This window comes from Aspergillus foveolatus (genome assembly GCF_047715535.1).
Source record: "Aspergillus foveolatus strain CBS 279.81 unplaced genomic scaffold BDW70scaffold_74, whole genome shotgun sequence".
In the NCBI taxonomy this organism is placed as follows: domain Eukaryota; kingdom Fungi; phylum Ascomycota; class Eurotiomycetes; order Eurotiales; family Aspergillaceae; genus Aspergillus; species Aspergillus foveolatus.
Genome location: NW_027396138.1, coordinates 23,521 through 40,653, shown reverse-complemented (window position 1 = coordinate 40,653; position 17,133 = coordinate 23,521). Strand labels below are relative to the sequence as shown.

The 17,133-nt window shown below is 50.4% G+C and overlaps 6 protein-coding genes across 6 annotated transcripts; 4 read left to right on the top strand and 2 right to left on the bottom strand.

Annotated features, from left to right (window-relative positions):
* Window positions 1-187: 187 nt before the first annotated feature.
* Window positions 188-3,044, top strand: BDW70DRAFT_153420 (uncharacterized protein; the record flags this gene model as incomplete). Its single annotated transcript, XM_073739632.1, has 3 exons — window positions 188-481; window positions 628-2,231; window positions 2,975-3,044. 3 exons carry the CDS (start codon window positions 188-190, stop codon window positions 3,042-3,044), a joined length of 1,968 nt encoding a protein of 655 aa, XP_073592156.1.
* Window positions 3,045-3,767: 723 nt separating this feature from the next.
* On the top strand, window positions 3,768-5,583 carry BDW70DRAFT_143538 (uncharacterized protein). Its single transcript, XM_073738115.1, has 5 exons — window positions 3,768-3,998; window positions 4,121-4,208; window positions 4,455-4,557; window positions 4,636-4,700; window positions 4,770-5,583. Exons 2-5 carry the CDS (start codon window positions 4,159-4,161, stop codon window positions 4,852-4,854), a joined length of 303 nt encoding a protein of 100 aa, XP_073592155.1. The 5' UTR covers window positions 3,768-3,998; window positions 4,121-4,158; the 3' UTR covers window positions 4,855-5,583.
* Window positions 5,584-5,676: 93 nt separating this feature from the next.
* On the bottom strand, window positions 5,677-10,874 carry BDW70DRAFT_112984 (pleiotropic drug resistance family ABC transporter). The gene is made up of 6 exons (XM_073734589.1): window positions 9,986-10,874; window positions 9,479-9,923; window positions 8,365-9,432; window positions 6,827-8,317; window positions 6,318-6,778; window positions 5,677-6,272 (listed from the first exon to the last, which is right to left on the bottom strand). Exons 1-6 carry the CDS (start codon window positions 10,600-10,602, stop codon window positions 5,849-5,851), a joined length of 4,506 nt encoding a protein of 1,501 aa, XP_073592154.1. The 5' UTR covers window positions 10,603-10,874; the 3' UTR covers window positions 5,677-5,848.
* An 891-nt stretch (window positions 10,875-11,765) lies between these two features.
* BDW70DRAFT_153418 (putative choline transport protein) lies at window positions 11,766-13,557 on the bottom strand (the record flags this gene model as incomplete). The annotated part of the gene is made up of 5 exons (XM_073739631.1): window positions 11,766-11,866; window positions 11,920-12,153; window positions 12,211-12,485; window positions 12,553-12,889; window positions 12,954-13,557. The coding sequence occupies 5 exons, from the start codon at window positions 13,555-13,557 to the stop codon at window positions 11,766-11,768; spliced, it is 1,551 nt and encodes a 516-aa protein (XP_073592153.1).
* Window positions 13,558-15,442: 1,885 nt separating this feature from the next.
* On the top strand, window positions 15,443-16,484 carry BDW70DRAFT_112971 (uncharacterized protein). Its single transcript, XM_073734588.1, has 2 exons — window positions 15,443-16,351; window positions 16,423-16,484. The coding sequence occupies exon 1, from the start codon at window positions 15,749-15,751 to the stop codon at window positions 16,250-16,252; it is 504 nt and encodes a 167-aa protein (XP_073592152.1). The 5' UTR covers window positions 15,443-15,748; the 3' UTR covers window positions 16,253-16,351; window positions 16,423-16,484.
* Window positions 16,149-17,032, top strand: BDW70DRAFT_143530 (uncharacterized protein). The gene is made up of 3 exons (XM_073738114.1): window positions 16,149-16,351; window positions 16,423-16,626; window positions 16,686-17,032. The coding sequence occupies exons 2-3, from the start codon at window positions 16,426-16,428 to the stop codon at window positions 16,734-16,736; spliced, it is 252 nt and encodes an 83-aa protein (XP_073592151.1). The 5' UTR covers window positions 16,149-16,351; window positions 16,423-16,425; the 3' UTR covers window positions 16,737-17,032.
* Window positions 17,033-17,133: the final 101 nt, after the last annotated feature.

Sequence of the window (17,133 nt, the reverse complement as noted above, 5' to 3'; positions counted from 1 at the left end):
CTGCCTCTCACAGTCTGTCTCCCCACCCTACTGCCTCTCTCACTATGAGAATCCTACCTTGGAGGCGACTCGCACTTCATACTAACAAATACACCAGCCCCATCAGTCCCCCAACTGTTCTCGCTGACCGCAGTTTCATCCATTTATCCAAGAGACGAAGGAGTACAGCAGCATGTCAGCAGTCACCATGGCCGACGACGAACTCTTTACGAGGGCCATATCTGGATATCGGGACGCATTTTTGGAGCAACACTCCCACCTCCCGGAATTAGAGCGAAATCAGCTTTGGAGCCAGCGCTTGAGTCAGTTTATGCCTACTACGACCGCGGTGTCACCGACCTCTCCCGCGTACCGACCAGTCTCGGGTTCCAGCATCCTTGGCCACGACACCTCTTCTGAGAAATCTGGGAAGCGGACACGACAGGAGACTCCTCGGACATTACCTGGTTCTGGCCCTCCTCCGACAAAGCGGCGAGTCACCGTACGTGCTCTACTCTGGTCCTCTCCTCCCGTCCCGCTGCATCTCTCGTCCCCACCCATGCTTGTTCCTGCTGCGCTACCTTTCTCACCTCTCCAATCTTCATCCTTTACTCTCCCGCCAACAGTCCCTGGATTGACACTTGGCAGACTCCGGATCCTCCAGAGCGTGTTGTCCTGAAACGCGATCTCTCCCATGCGTCCTCACCGGCAGCTCCGGAAACGTCCTGGCAGCTTTCGAGAACAATGTCGCAGACGGACAGCACACATCCTTCCTCCGGTCCTGGATCCGTCTCCCAACCGCCAGCTATGGTTCGTTCGCAGAGTCAACAGGTTCCAGTATCGTACCAACATCCTACGGCGTCCATGGCCCAATATCGACACTCTCCTGGATACCATCGCCGCCTCCTGCAGAACGTCAGTGAGTACTCACCGGCCGAGTTCACGAAGCAATATTTGGGCGGTTTTGAGGGCCAGCCGAACGTATCTCCAAGTACTATGGCGTTTCCAGCGAGTCCTGTGCAGGTTGGGGGATCAAGTCCGGGTTCATTTGCCAGTCAGTTCTTTCAAGGGCAGATGAGCGGCGACAACTCTCTGGCTACGGCATCCGCTCAATCCGTCCCTATGACCCGCAGCGGAACAACAGATTCCCTATGCGGAACTATGGGTATGATGCGCTTCGACTCCTCAGGACCGACTCTGGGCTCGGATTACCCCTTTGTTGCTCCTTCATCTACCTACCCTTCCTCCACACCTGTGAATGTCCCCCTCGCCAGCACCGTCTCTAAAACTCCGCAAATGATCCCCCAAGCCTCATTCAACATGGTCGATCCGTCAATATCTTTGCCATACTCTTGTTCTGCCCCTCCTGCTACCTCAATGACCTTCCTTCCTCCCTCCCCAGTGAGCGAGGTAAAAGCTTCAACGCCTACAGAGGGCGACGCCGCGTCAAGTACGCCTTCTTCTAGGGCTGCTCGAAGGGCACAGGAGCATATTGTGCATAGCGCAAGGCCTATTGCTCCCAAGACAGAGACACTCAAGGCCACGCCGCCGAAAGTGACAGAGCATAAGATGATCCGTATATCATCATCTGACGGCACTTCCAAAGAGGTCGCTGCCATTCCCAAAGCCTCAATCCAGCGTCCACCTAGGCAAAAGACATATTGCACCATGTGCAACGACCAGCCCGATGGCTTTCACGGAGAACATGAGCTTCGCCGTCACATTGAGCGTGTTCATGCCGTCGTACGAAAAGTCTGGGTGTGCGTTGACATCTCTCCTGACAAAAAGTTCCTTGCAAACTGCAAGGCTTGTCGGAACGGAAAGCGGTACGGAGCCAACTACAATGCTGCTGCTCACCTTCGTCGTACCCATTTCAACCCTTGCCAACGTGGCCGCGGTGGGCGCGGAAAAGACAGCGAGAAACGTGGTGGCAAAGGAGGTGGCACTCATCCACCTATGGACATCTTGAAGCATTGGATGGTCCAGAAAGAGGAGATTGTTGTCGAAAACGCACAGATGTATCCTCTCGATGCGGACGGACTAGTTGATGATATTGTACCTGTTCCGACCAATCCCCTAGACGACACTTCATTCGAATCGCTCGCCTCTGAGGACTTGCCTTCGCAGGGCACGGAATCAACCGGCATGAACAGTTACGATTCATTTACTTCATTTCCTGCGACGAATTCGTATCCGTCGTTTGAGAACACCTGCTACCTCGATTCTCAACCTCTAGTTCCTGAAGTTACCTCGTATGTCTGATGCTTCTATTCTAGGAATGTTTGATGGCTTTTCAATCTATATTCGCACCTTATGTTTTACCAAGTACGTCGTCGGAGTTGGTGTTTATGCCTTTTCGCCTTTGACCATGCTTTTTCCCTACTTTATCTTTCATCTTCACTTTTTTTTCTCGTCTCATTGTTCCACAAGCTTGTGGAACTTGTTTTCTTATACACTTTTATTATTTTTATATTCTCCTTTTTTTTTTTATCTATTTACGGACAACTCGTTTCCGACTTTTACCTCATTGAGGGCCTACAGGTCGAATCGCGACCTCGTAATCCCCCTCAAGGAGGGATACGACATAATGTGTGATGACGAGCAGCGATGCAGTCCACGAGACTATACATCCAGAATATATTGATTCGGCGAGCACGCCTAAGAACAACAACTCAACTAAAGCCAGACCGCATCAACGGTGGGAAAGCAAGATGAGCTACTAATTTTCCCGATGCATCACTGCAGGGACTTTGGTAACCTCCAATCTTCACTACATTACTATACTAGCTGCAGGCAGGCTTGACCTGTAGGCTATATCTGTTACTAAGTGCGCAGGAACTGAACTGAAACTCGGTGAGATAACGAGCAAGGGCAGCAGCAACCATCAAAGTCGGTTGACTTGATCAACTTGAGTCCTCATGATTGATATGTGCAATGCGCATTCATTGCGGCACTCCTGGTTCCCAGGTGCCTAGCAGGAACCGACGACTGCGAGCTCGCTATCATCCTCTCTTTTCTTTGAGCCACGCAAGCAGTCGGGCTATGCTGCTGAGCAGCCAGTCTGAATTATTTTTATTATAGATCAAACGTGCGCGGCTGTGGCGCAGTTGAGCTGGGCGTAGGACTTGTGGACTGTGTGGCTGAGACCCGGGCTGTATAACGTTGCACTCCGTATGACTTGTAACTATTAACTTTTACGAAACACTTAATCGAATTTTCTACCTCGTAGCAAAGTCGCCTATGTAGGGGGAAAGATGACTACGCATGTTGTAGCAACTGCATGCTTTGCGTGTGTTCCTTCAGATTTTCAGCGTCTCATTTGGACTCATTACTGGTCCTTGTCCGGAATTTACCCACTACCATTCCTTATGCCACGTTTGTCGAAAGATATTCCGCCTAGGAATATATGTGGCCTGCGATATCAAGAAGTAACCGCTGCACTCACTGTGCACTCACTGGAAACACCTTAAAAAAGTACAGAATGCAGCGCAGTTAGGCTTTAGAAAAAAAAACTTTTAGAGTTCTCTTTCTCCTTATCTGATAGACGCAGACGGCCCTTCTATCATCAACGGTTATATTTGGTTACGGTTGATGTTGTGCCAAGGTGTCTAGTCGGAACATGGTCTATGCTCTTCATAATTACAAAGCAGTTTATACTATGTTATGCTCTCATCAGGTGACTTTTATCGCCGGGCGGTAAACCGGCACCACACCGCCACCGCATCACCCCATGGCAGAACCTTGGAATGGCGTTCATACTCCATTCAAACGAGTCCGAGCCTTTGAACAAAACGGCAAAGGTGCCGCCGCAACGAACCGAACAATAATAGCATCGCTTGCTATTTTTTATTAATATATCTTCTCGTCGCGCCCAATCTTCCGGCTGAAACTCTAACCTTGCCTCGTCTCATCTCGCTCTTTCCTACCTACACTCCTCACCAACCCCTCCCGATCGCTCAGCCTCCGGCGCTCTCAGCTTGCCCTCTGGGCTCTGCTCACTAAAACTTGGCATTTCTTAGGTACGAGATTCCCCGGTGGTCATTGGTCCTCTGTTAGTGCTCATCCCCATATGTCGAGAGCCGTCGTCATCTGCTTTTTTCGTCTTCGTCGATCTCGAATCTTGACTGACTCCGTGTACAAGTTACTGCACCTTGAACTTCCTTTTCCCGCCGCACAATCATGTCCGCTAGAGACTACTATAACCAGGGACCCCCTCACCCTCAGCATGCGTAAGCGACCCGTTCTCTCTCCGCTTTTGATTCCGCACTCGATATTGGGAGTTCTATCTGCTCTTGCGCTGCGCGACCGCGCAGTTCGAGTCAGGTTGGATCGAAGCTGGAATCTGTCGCTATCATCGTCCGTGAACTCCACGGATTGCGACTTGCGACTTGCGACTTGCGACTAACTTGAAACAACCTCTCGCTCTCGTCCGTCATATTAAACTATACGATAGCTGACTTGGTTCGTTCATTTAGCTACCAGGGCGGCTACCCCCCGCAGGGTCACTACCAGCAGCCGCAACAGCCCTACTACCCTCCTCAAGGCTATCAGCAGCCTTATCCGCAAGGCCCCCCACCGGTATGTTACCTTATCTCGATTTACATTTCAGGATAATATAAACGGAAAAATGACTGACCAAATTCTTCTCCCGCGCAGCCACAAATGGTGTATCAGCAGCAACCTCCCCGGCAAAAGAAGGATCGCGGGTGTTTAGGTGCTTGGTGAGCCAGCTCCTCCAGTAATCCTTTGTCTTCGCATCGCTATTTTGCCGCTAACCGTCGCTTCTTCAGTTTGGCAACGCTCTGCTGCTGCTTCCTCTGCGAGGAAACCTGCGAATGCTGCTTCGACTGCATTGAGTGCTGCGAGATGTGTTAAATGAATTGATTGATACGACCCCAACGAGACGCGACGAGACGAGTCTTTAGCATATTATACTACCCGTTCCCTGCCGGCTATCTGTCGCACTTCCGCCGTACTAGACTACTCCACTGGATACGGCACCGTACCTTCTGAAACCCTCAGCGTTTTTCTGTCTCAATCTCCTCACCTGATAACAAAGATTGGCTCCGTTGAATACCTCGCATTGAGGTTCCTGATTTAACTTTATGGAGCTATGTCGTAATGCTCTGATCTTCTGGGATACTGATTACTGATTACTGGATTTTGGATACTCGGATACTCGGTTGAAGGCGCTTACTTACTAGTTTTATACCTCTGTCGCGTCGCGTCGCCTTCTATACTCTCTAATGCCGCTGACGGATTGAATATGGGTGGATCTGGGGGACTGTATATTGCTTTCACTTTTGTGTTGCTCCGGTTTCAATACACCTTTTACCTGATATCATGTTTGCGTGTTTTTTCTCTTACTATCGCTGTAGAAGGGCCTTTCAACTCCCATATCGCCGCCTCCGGCTCCCGAGTGCTCTGAACAAATTGCGCCTCGTCAATTTAAACACGTCCGGTCTGAACGGATCAGAGATCTAGAGTTGTAGGTAACTCAGGTACACAATGCACCAGAAATGGTTAGCTTTGCTTGAAATGACATGATTTAAGCGGTAGTCTACTCTCAAGCTATGGTGGAAACGTCAAGACAGGAGAGAGCTCTTCAGCACGATGGCTACTAGTTACCAGGACCACAACGTAGGATGCGCTCTGTCGGTGCGGATCAGCTACAGCAGGATAAGCTGAACATGGACGCGGCACTGGATAGTATGAGATTAATAAGCCATAACCTTCTGAGATATATCCTGTGTATGATAGGAGATATAATCGACCGTGAAGTAACATATGAGATGACGATAGTTAACACTCAGTTCAGCCCTCTAGTAGGCATCATCACACCAGCCTTGCTGATTCTTCCGCTCCCCTCCTACTGCCTTTTCACCTGCTGCGACTTCTTTTTCGGTACACGAACCAGCCAATAAAGGAACACAGCCGCAAATGCATTGAAGACGATGTAGACGAACAGAATCCCAACATTGCGCCAGTTATCATCAGGGTTGATATTCAGCGACGCCAGGAACTGATTCGTTGAGGAGATACTGCAGAGCCGGCAGTCACCATTAGGAGCATCACTAAGTAGTTTCGCATGGATTCCTTCGGCATAGGGACCGAGATACGATGTGCAGTTTTGCCCGTCTGGAGGTGGGATTTTGAGTATCTCAATGTCGGAACATTCCACTTCAGCTCCTGACAGGCCGGTGGATAATACCGATGATACTAGGTAGGTAAACGGTGAAACGTGATACATGAAGATCCAGAATCTAGGCATCTGTTGGGGAGTTGCAAGTACACTGAGCTGTTAGCAATGAGTGATGGCATCAAGAAGGACCTCTTACCCGTTGAAAATGAGACATAACGAGAACAGCAACTGGGCGACGTTGCTACCCGTATCCGGATGCTCGATCCCAGCAATGACCATGGAGCTGAAGGTTGATGTGAACATCATGAAAATTAAAATCAGCAGAAACATCGTGCCTCCTCTCTCGACCGTTTCGCCAGGACCAGCATTGCGATAGAGCCCGATGGGATAGTACCAGCAGAAGTATGCTGGTACTGCCATCAAGATGTTCCAAGGAAGCTCTACACAGATACTGGCCATCATGAAAGCTTTCCACGAATACGCCTTGGATGGTCTCTCCCGCACCTCATACAACGCACGCTGTGTGACAAAGTACGGCATCATCTGTTGAACGAGGTTGGGAAAGATAACAAGTAACATGAAGATGGCAAACATTTGGTTCTGCATTCCCTGGAGACTAAGCGGCTCTCTCCAAAATGTAAACCCAATGAAAATAGGCTACATCATTAGTTTCCTTTCACGTTCAAAGCATAGAAGGAAACATACCGGAATCACACACATGGTGGCCTTGGAATAAATATAGGATGGACTGCGCCAGTACTGTTGAAACATTCGCTTTAGGCAAATGAAAAACTGTGACCAGAGCGGCATTGCGAATTCTCCATACTCAGGCGTTCTCGGAGGCTCTGGCTTCTGTAGGAGCTCGGCCTTCATCCGTGCCAGCTCTGCGCGCACTTGCTCGCGTTCAGGGCTTTGGTTCCACACTTCAGACCAGTCCCTGTCTGCATGAGACCCTGGCGCCGCACCAATAACCTCCAACATCCATTCGGCGGGATTGGCATTCTTTGGGCAAGAAGTGGAACCTTTCTTCTCAAAATACTCGATCAGAGTCCCCATGTTCTCACCTAGCTCACCAAAGTATATGGTCTTTCCACCTTTGGCCAGGAATAGGAGCCGATCGAACTGCTGCATTAAGATAGCGGACGGCTGGTGAATTGTGCATAAGATTGCCTGACCATGATCGGCGAGCTTCCTCATTAGCGAGCAAATAGACCAGGCTGTCTGACTATCCAGACCAGACGTTGGCTCATCAAAGAAAAGAAGAAGATCAGGTTTGGCTGCGAGTTCCACTCCAATAGTAAGGCGCTTCCTTTGCTCCACGTTCAGACCTTCCCCTAGGATACCAACCACAGCCTCTGCATACTCTTCCATGCCTAGCATCTTGATGACTTCTTCCACATAAGCCAGTTTTTCCTTTCGTGGAATGCTGGCTGGCTGACGGAGCATCGCGCTGAAGATTAGCGCCTCACGGACAGTGCTGGTCTCCAGATGCAGGTCTTGTTGCTGGACGTAGCCCGTCTTGCGCTGGAATGAGTCATCCCGTAAACGTCCGTCCACCAGCATCTCTCCGGTAATCACACCCATCGTCACGCGATCCGCTAGGACATCCAGTAAAGAGGTCTTACCAGCTCCAGTGACTCCCATCAAGGCTGTCAGAGTCCCTGGCTTCACCCAGCCATCAATATGATCAAGGATACGCCGATTTTCACCTTTGATCTTGATGTCGTAGCACACATCCTGCCAGTGGAAGATCGCAGTTTGTTTCGAGATTGCTCCGACATGATCGTCACTCTTCTCACCAACCAGCTGATGCTTTTCCACTGTCTTTGCATCCTCTTCATCACGTCGAACTTCCTGGGCGAAAGCCGGGATTTTGCCCCTTGGGAAGACAAGGATCTCTCCCTTCGACGGCTTGGCCCGGACCAACTCACTGCAGATGATATAGGCTGCCAAAAAGAAGAGCATGAAGGCCAGGAGAACTCCATAGTTTCTCCACAAATGGGACCTGTAATACTGGAATGAAGTGTTCAAGTAGGTGTCACCGTCGATGTAGTCCTGTCCAGCTACAGCTCCACGCCCAGAACAAATCTTCGATGACAGAGGGACGTCAGCATACCCCGGCCCGTCCGGAACATACTGTGCACAATCAAATCTCCGGCCGCTGAACTCATTGACCATAAGAGACTCAAAAGCATACTGATAAAAGTTAGCAACGTACCTAGCGCGCTGTGAAGAATACCTACACCAATGGGGTTGAGATAGTTGAGCCATCTGAACCAGGGATGCATATTGCGCACAGGAATTGTGAACCCGGTATAAATAACGAGGATCAACATAAATATCGATGAGGGAACCATTGCCTGCGCCATAGACCGAGAAATTGCACCAATCCAGCGAAAAATGTTGGACATTGTCAGTGTCGTCGTGAATGAAAATAGGTAGAAGACGAAGAAATGGCCTGCTGTGCGTCGTAGATTCGTCATGAAGTAAAGTATAATGTTGAAAACGATCGACACGAGTACCTTAGCTGGCAAGTCGACAATCATTGAGCTGATCGCTTCTGCGGACGGATGATATAACGCATACTTGTAGTGTTTTTCCACGATTGGCCGCTGCTGCCAGAGAGTCAAGATTTCCAATGCACTGGAGAATGCGTTGAGCAGAATAGCGAAGAATAACAAGGCCCCACGCGAGAAGAATTTCTCGGTCGTACCATTCATGTTGTAAAAGATACTTGAGATGATCAACGCCATGATACTGTTGCCGATAGTGGTAGCAAGGGTCATACTCATATCACCCTTTAGACGAAGAAAGCCTCTCGACAAGCACAGACGGATCTGCATTGGGTAGGAGAGTGTGTAAGGCGAAGCAGCACGGGTGCCCTTGGCCTTTTCTGCTGCTCGAGAACGATTGAATTCCTCGTATTTGCTGCCGCCAAGGGGATGTTCGTTTTGAAAAGCTTCAATTTCCTCAAGCAACCTCTTGCGCTCCGCGCTTTGCTTCCATCGCTCCGCGAACTCATCTGGTGTCCGGGGAACAAGATTCTCGAAACCCTTTCGAACGAGGCGCTCGGTGGGACTAGTCAGGGATGTCAGGAAGTCGGCAGTGGTCTGCCTGTCAGGGCATTCGAATCCCATCTCAATGAAAAATCGTCTAGCATCAGAAGCACTCCCAAAGTATATCTGCCGACCTTCGTACAGGACAATTGCTTTATCGAACACATCGTAAATTGCCTGACTCGCCTGGTAGATGGCTACAATAGCTGTGGAACCAGTATATTCCGTAGAAAGACGTAGGTTTCGGACAAATTCCTTTCCAGAGTTAGAGACAGTAAAGAGCAGCCCGGAGTCCACTTACAAGCGCGGTTGAGCTGTCAAGACCTCTGGTCGAATTATCCCAGCACTGTAATGGACAGCCACAAAGGATCGTTTCTGCAATACTGACTCTTTTCCGTTCTCCTCCAGATACGCCTCGTATGAACTCGTTCCCAACCAAGGTATTCATCGTATGACTTAGTCCCAGCATCGCCATGGTAACATCGCGCATGTGGTGAGCGTACTGGTCTCGAGTTACACCAGGAAAACGGTTGGCCGGGGTACGAGCCTGTGCGGCAAAGAGCAGAGTCTCGCCAGCGGTGAGATTGGGGAAGTGAATCTCGGTTTCAGCCTGGTAGATCACCTCCCCGCGGAATCGACTGTGCATTTCGTCCCACGAAATTCCTTGATATTGTATATCCGTCCCGTCGTCAAGCCAGAGGCCGTGAGTCTCTCCGGCGATCGTTTTGAGAAACGTAGAACACCCACTAAATGACGAAAAGATGTAAGCAACATCGGGAAGATTGAGCAGGAGCGAGCACTGTGTTACCTTCCGGGTCGCCCAAGGACCACCAGCATCTCACCACTCCGAACAAAGCCTTCGAAGTCGCGCAAGATGTCAATGCGGACCCTATCTACGAAACCAAGTTTCCGACGAATCCATCCAAACCCCTTGAGCCACATATTCGCAACATCCATCTGGTAATCGGCGGCAGTCCCATATCCAAAGGCGCTTAGATTGCGAAAGGAGACTCCCGCAGTGCGGCGGGGGTAACGGTCTGGGTCGCGATTGGCAACGGAGAGGAAGTTCTTTGTCCATTTGCGAGCATTAAACTGGCCTGAATTAGGATCGAGCTCGGGGTCGCTAGAGGAGTCGAGGAACGTGTTTGTGCCGTCAACGGCGCCGCTTTTCTGTGAGAGACGGGATAAATTCCGCGCGAGTGCAGTGATCTTCAGCTCGCTTTCTTGATCGATATCTTTTCTGTCACGGTCGATATCTTTCTCGGAACTGGCACACGTGATATCGGAACTCTCTGCGTTTTCTTTTGCTGTGCTTGGCGCGCCGTTGTCATCTGTTATCCTGCTGACGGCCTCTGAGGGCTGCTGCACCGCACCAGGAGGGGCAACGTCCCCGGAGGGCGCTGGAGGCGAGGGTTGAGAAGACATCACGCGAGGTCAGACTGTCAGGATATCACATAGTCTGGCAAACAGAGGCAGGGGGGGAGAAGTGAAAAGACGGAAGTCTCTAGGGAAAGACCGATGGTTAAGTAGCGAGAGTCGACAGTCAACCCACGGGCCATCAAGAAGAGAAAGAGGACAGCCGGGACAAAGTCAAATAAGATCTGACAACGGATCCCGGGAAGGCAGCATCCGAGCATGAGAACAAGTGACTCACAAACAGGGACAGGGACCCAAGAGCAGCCGGCCCGATGGGTGGTGCAGTTCAGGGCCTCCCAGGCAGGATGAATGTCAATCCAGTTGCATGCTTTCGACTGGCCAATACAAGTAGATGATTGGCTTCTGAATATTATGAGAAAAATTCCGATAGGAAAATAAATTGCACACTGCAGCCTGTACTCCGAACTAGTCGGTGGCATTAAGTTCTTACATTGGGTCTGCCCCATACGCAGTGGTGACTCCTTACTGGGTTGGGCTATCGAAAATCCGGGGCTGACAGGTGTGGACCTTGATCTCAGTGGATCGGTAACTATCATTCAAGCAGGAGGATACATCCAGTTGATGCCAGCACTTCCGACTTCGGAAGGGCGGTGTTGCCTGACAAGCTGAACGAGAAAAACCATAATAATAGCATCAGTGTTAGACAGAACGGTGTCCTCAGCTTCTCGACCGGAGTCCGAGATCGAATCGTTAAATCGTATTTTCGTATTCATTATGCAGTGGTCCCACAAGGCCGGCCCGGATCTAACCTCTTTAGGATAATGCAAACAGTTATGCAAATCACGATACTGCTGGTAAGAGGTATGGTAGGGTCCGGGAAACCAGGGTCCGACTGGGAGATTCACATGGATTACCAAGTCCTTGCTACATTAACCTGAGGTTGGTATCGGGTATATTTCATGAGTATATGTGGAGTATGTATGGAGTATATGTGAAGCATATACAATTGCTAACAATTGGCAAAGAGTCTACCAATCTGACGTGAGCCACCTGGATTTCAGTTCGACCTGAGATCTCGGGGGCTTTCCCGCTTCACAGACAGGCTAGGGCCAATAAAAATTCTTGAGAAGTTGCCCACTAGTAGAGCACAGTACGGCGCATAGGGAACATAGGGAGCTATATCAATGTACCGGTTCGTGCATCAGACTAGCCTACACCTCCAGCCTTGGCCCGTGATAATGGCCTCTCGCGTAAGCGAACCAATTCGCCACACCTATAATAAGCATCACGACCAACACAACCGACGCATAATCTGAGGATATAATTAGCAGCCGCGATCGTCCAGGATGATATTGGACAGCTTACTCATATTTCCCCCCGTGACCGGAAGGGCTGCGGGAAAGCAGAAGAACACAGTCAATATGAGTGCCCAGGTAATGCAGACCACGTTGCAGATATATCCCACCACATTTGGGACCTTGAATGGTCGACTTTCAGGGAGGAAGTGAGTTGACCGGCGGCGAAGGATCACGAGAAGGGCGGGGATGGCAAAGGAAACTTGCGCGACAATGACGGTGGTACTGATGAAGGAATTGAAGGCTATATTTACTGTTAACTTGCATGATGCCTGGGATGGTAGGTTGTGAGAGATTTTACCTGTTGAGGAGCATATGTAGACAATTCCGACGAGGAAGACAAGAATCCCATCGAGCATAAGTGCATAAACGGGTACACCGAGGGAATGGTGGACGGATGAGAGTTTCTTTGAGAAGAAGAGGGCGTCATCGCGAGCAAAGGACCAGGTAAGTCTCGAAGCTGTCTGATGCACAGCATTGAATGCAACACATGAGATGACAAATAGGCAAGCCATGAACACAGAGGCGGCGGCTGGGGAATGAGTGGCCTTTTCCCAGATGAAGAAGATAGGGAACCTGGTTTGACCACCAATTAGGAACTTTCTGTGAGGTATATTGGGCATGAGGTTGAGTGCATACTCACCCAGTGTTGGTAGACAACGACTCTGCAACGTCGCGGTAGCTGTAGCTGATCGCGATAGCAAAGGGGAAAGCAGTGAGAAACCCTACAATGACGGTGGCCAGTACCGCCCTTGGTACGACGCGTTCGGGGTCAAGACACTCCTCTGCAAGATGGAGCGTGGCATCAATGCCGGACAGCATGAACTGGGGAGTTGACAAGCCCGTTAAGAAGGATATGCCGTCTGACCAACCGGATCCATTGGTCATTATGGCCCATATTTCCTTCGAGTCAATGTGAACTTCCGAGCGAGCTGGACAAGCAACAGTAATGGCAATAAACGTAGAAATGGAAAGGACAACTGGAGCAGGAGCATAGCTGTTAGCGGCAACTAATCGAGCCGTCCTTGGAGGGCAGGAACTCACATCCAATATTGTACATCCAGAGCGTCTTGTTGGCTAAGTACGTATTGTATACCACGACGAGTATATTGAATAGCTGATAGACAAGAAAGTAATGCCACGACGCGGGCTGATACGCGGGCTGCCAGCGAATAATGATCGCCATCAGAGCGTTCGTCCCTGACAGTCCAATCGACGCACCCAGGCAGATCCAAGAGAATATGGCCGCAAGGCCGCTGAAGTACGACAGTCCTCGACTCCATCGGCGAGAGGCCAAGATGGATGTGAAGTGGTATTGCCCACCAGCGGTAGGGTAGACGCTGGCAAGTTCAGCGAGCGTCACGCCCGTGCAGAGCATGGCAAAGGTGACGACGATGATCCCATAAAGCAAAGACAAGGCACCGCCTGACTGGATAGCGATAGCAAAACTGGCAGCAATAGCAACCCAGCTGTTGGAGATGTTGTAACCCACGGCGATGATGCTCAGGATGTTGAACTTGCGCTTCATGGGCATCTCCAGCTGGTCTGCTATGCCCACATCGCCCTTCACCAACTCAACATCTGGAATGGATGTTGCTCCACAGTCGGCTTTAAATGCTGATGACTTGGGTTCTTGGACCGTATCCATGACCGTCGTGGTATTGTGGAACGATCAACGATGAGATATCAACCACGGTAGGGACCAGTGTCCACCAAAGCGAACTGGGACTGACGGCTATTAAGAACCAGAACCAAAGGCATCCGCTGGTTGTCGGAACAGTTACATAATGGTCGGGGTTGCTGGCCATGCTGATAGAGAGATACGTGATAAGTGATATCGGAACCGCTGCTGAATTCCGAGCTGCGCTGCCAACCCCTATCTCAGTCTCACAACGACCATCTAGTATCAAAGCCATCTTGTCCTCACTAGCGGAAATAGACCCGGTATATGCGTCATTCTCGGCTGAGGATCAGCTTGAAATGCGGGGGACGGCACTAGGTTCTCTGACGGGCGATATTGGTTTTGGGTCACAGGCCGAATTGCGGGGAACGCTAGCCTTGAACTGCGGAGGGAATCCGCGATATCAGACAATAGTGACTGACACCAGCAATAGCCTGCCAAGATTGATAGAGTTAGTCGACTGCCCAGAAGCTTGACTGCCCAGAAGGACCGCCAGTCAACATAGGGGGATTTCAAGCTCCTCAACTCAGCTAATCCTTAGCATTGGCCCCGGACGCGGTCGGTGCCAGAAACCTTGGACAAAGCTTCGGGTTCATGCATAATACTTACTCTCTAGAATAAGCTGCTATCGAGGTAACTGGGAGTCAGCACGAGGAAGCTCTGATGAGGTTGGTCAGATATATGGAAATCAAGAGCGAAGAAGTCATTCGAGAACCTCGCATTCCCTTGGTCTAAAGCCGCCTTCGCATGCTAGACTAGTTGAAGACGGATCTAATGTCGAGAAGAAGGCAAGAGCCGTACTGTACTGTATAGATGCCGTGATCAATATATCGGCAATAAAACACTCCGCGCGTGTATCGAGAAAGATGCGAATCGAATCCGAGGTCTGCTTTGCTGATGCGCTGTGACAGCGTGAAGGCACCATCCGTTTTCTCTCAGTCAGTGGGAAGTTGCAAACTGTCCAGCGTTGCGGTTGCAAACATGCTTGCTTAGTACTCTCCAGGAATACCCGGGAGAGTGTGCCGAAGCGGCGAGTGTCGCTCATTCACCAGAATAGGAAGGAGCGAAGGGCCTCCAGGACTGTTGGTTTCAATTTCGCCCGCCCTTTCGCCCAGCACCGAGACTTAATAGTGCTTGCTAATTGTTTGTTGTGCTGGGTACTTTAATGTCATTGTGAAATGGCGATTCTGGCCTTACTCGTCGATACCTCGACCCGTTGATCAGTAACATCGACATCACGAGTCGCTTTAAGCTATATTGCTGCTTCATCCGCACACCCTCTATCGGCAGGTTTGGGCTGGACTGGTCATCACGGTAACGGTCGTCTCGAGTACTGTCGTCGAAGATACAGGACAATATGCCCGTAAGTCGAACATGTAGCGCGGCAGGGCTTCAAGTGAGAAATTGATATTCTGACATGACCCGGTAGTCTTATATACCGACGCAAACACACAGCCCTGATAGTTAAGGCAGCTATGACTTGGGTTAGGAAACTTTAAATATTAAAGAGTGTAAAATAGTCCATACAGCTCGGAGCAATCTGTTCGATCGGCCTGTTTGTTTGCCACTAAGTGCCTAGGGAGGCTTCCAAATATATACAACGCAGCAGAGAGGGGCTACATTGCATTCTCACGATCATCAACTACCTGTCTGGATGTTCGGCTGACCCGGATCATCCTTCCAAGACTGGACGTGGACATTTTGATGAGGGGAAGGTCACTTTGGCTTACCTCCAGGCGACCCTGACTTACCGAGAGACTAGAACTAAGAGACCGTCGAGTTTGGCGTTTGTACTGGCCTGATTCGTTGTGCCTGCGAGGCTGCAAGAAAATCCGCTTATATTTCGAGACTTGAAGAAGCAACTACAGTGAGTAGAAAATGGACTGAAAACCCCTACATCTCCAAATATATGTGTTGGAAAGCAAGATCTTCCCGCGCTTCCTCGTCTAGGTCTCTCTCGGACAGAAGGCTACTTTCCGCTATTAAACTCGGGTCAAGCATGTTGATCAGTGTCATCTGAAAACGTAAACTGTTCTGGGTGTCTCCAGCAAAGGAGGAAAAGGGGAATCCCCATGCGTCTTGGTCGTGAGCCACAACAGCTAAGACACCGTCGGTGGGGTCTTTGAATATTGTCCACCAGATTATTGTCCGGCCGAAGATGAATTCTTCATCAGCCAGTGCCAGCTTTATCATCAGCACTGCCATCCGTCTCTCATTGTGGCTCCTCACTCCTTTACTGTGGTGTCAAAAGTCCCGGCGTCTCGGCTTCCCTGAAGACAGTCACTCTTCAGATTTGGGAGCCAACAAACTGCACTGCTGTCTAGATCTTTGTCCAGTAAGCCCGGTTCGGTCCCATGAAGATCAAACACTGCTTTTCGACAATGGCTGCACGGGGGTTAATCAAAGTCTATTGTGTCGGTCGGACCAGCTTCCAGCGGCAGTGCGGAAGATGGTGAGAAATGACGCTGAGAAAGAAATCGCCTGTAGTTTGCCAGACGATCTGTTAGTAACTCATCCAGTGGAAAAAATTGGAGAAGGCACTCCCGGACCAGCCAATACCATCAAAGCCAATTTGAACGTTCGACTGCATCAAGCGCGGAGCTGTTCCATCCGGGGACGCTGCTTGGATGCCGGACGGCAACGACCCTGCAGGGGCTTCTAAGCCTTGAGGCCTCTAAAAGTGTGGCTGGCAGATAAGCCATACAAGACAACTTGGCCAAGATCTTCACGTCCCAGCTAATCAGGACAGAACTGAGTTTCAGTCAGTGTGACAGCCGCTAAGAGGCTCTAATTGGGCAAGTTGAGAATAAGATGGTATGCTGATATGTGCAGTGAATGCGTGGTCCGGCAGAGCTCTGCGTCAAGTCATCCGAGCATAGCCGCTGCACGGCGCCCGCACCGCCAGAGTCATGGTTCTCGTTGAATTGGCGGTTTGGATGTCTTACTTTGCTTTTGCCCTCCGTTTCACTGAAAGCTCCTTCGTCCATAAGCATGCAGAGCTCTGCGCCCGTTTCGATCCTGCCTAACTGTCCACCTCTAACCCCAAGATGATAAGCGAAGGTGGAGACAGAGTTTCGCCCCTGAGAGATGCATACCGAAGTTCATCTCAGCTGATGCAGCTAGCAAGGTTTGTGCTACCAAGATGAGGCACCATTTGCGCTACTGCTGCACTGCGCCTGTGCCCCAGGCAGATCAGTATGATTGCGGTACAGAGAGACTAACGGGACAGGATGACTGTCACAAGATAGTAGACCGCACAGATATTTCATATCAGAGTGATCATCGGGTGTGCCTTACTTGACGGGGCTCGATGCGGGAGAGGGCCGTGCTAGCGACCAACCAGTGTCTGGTGGCGTGGCTTGGCGGAATCTGACGGTCGGAGACAGGTCTGGGTCTGGGGGGTTTGGTGGAGGGTGATCTTGGGTCGAATGAATACTCGAGTGGATCAGCTCTCGCGTGGGGATGCCCCGATCAGGCAAACACTGGGACATCCTGGCCGGGCCCAACTAGCTGGCATCTCCATCCTCCCCCCAAGCACACTTG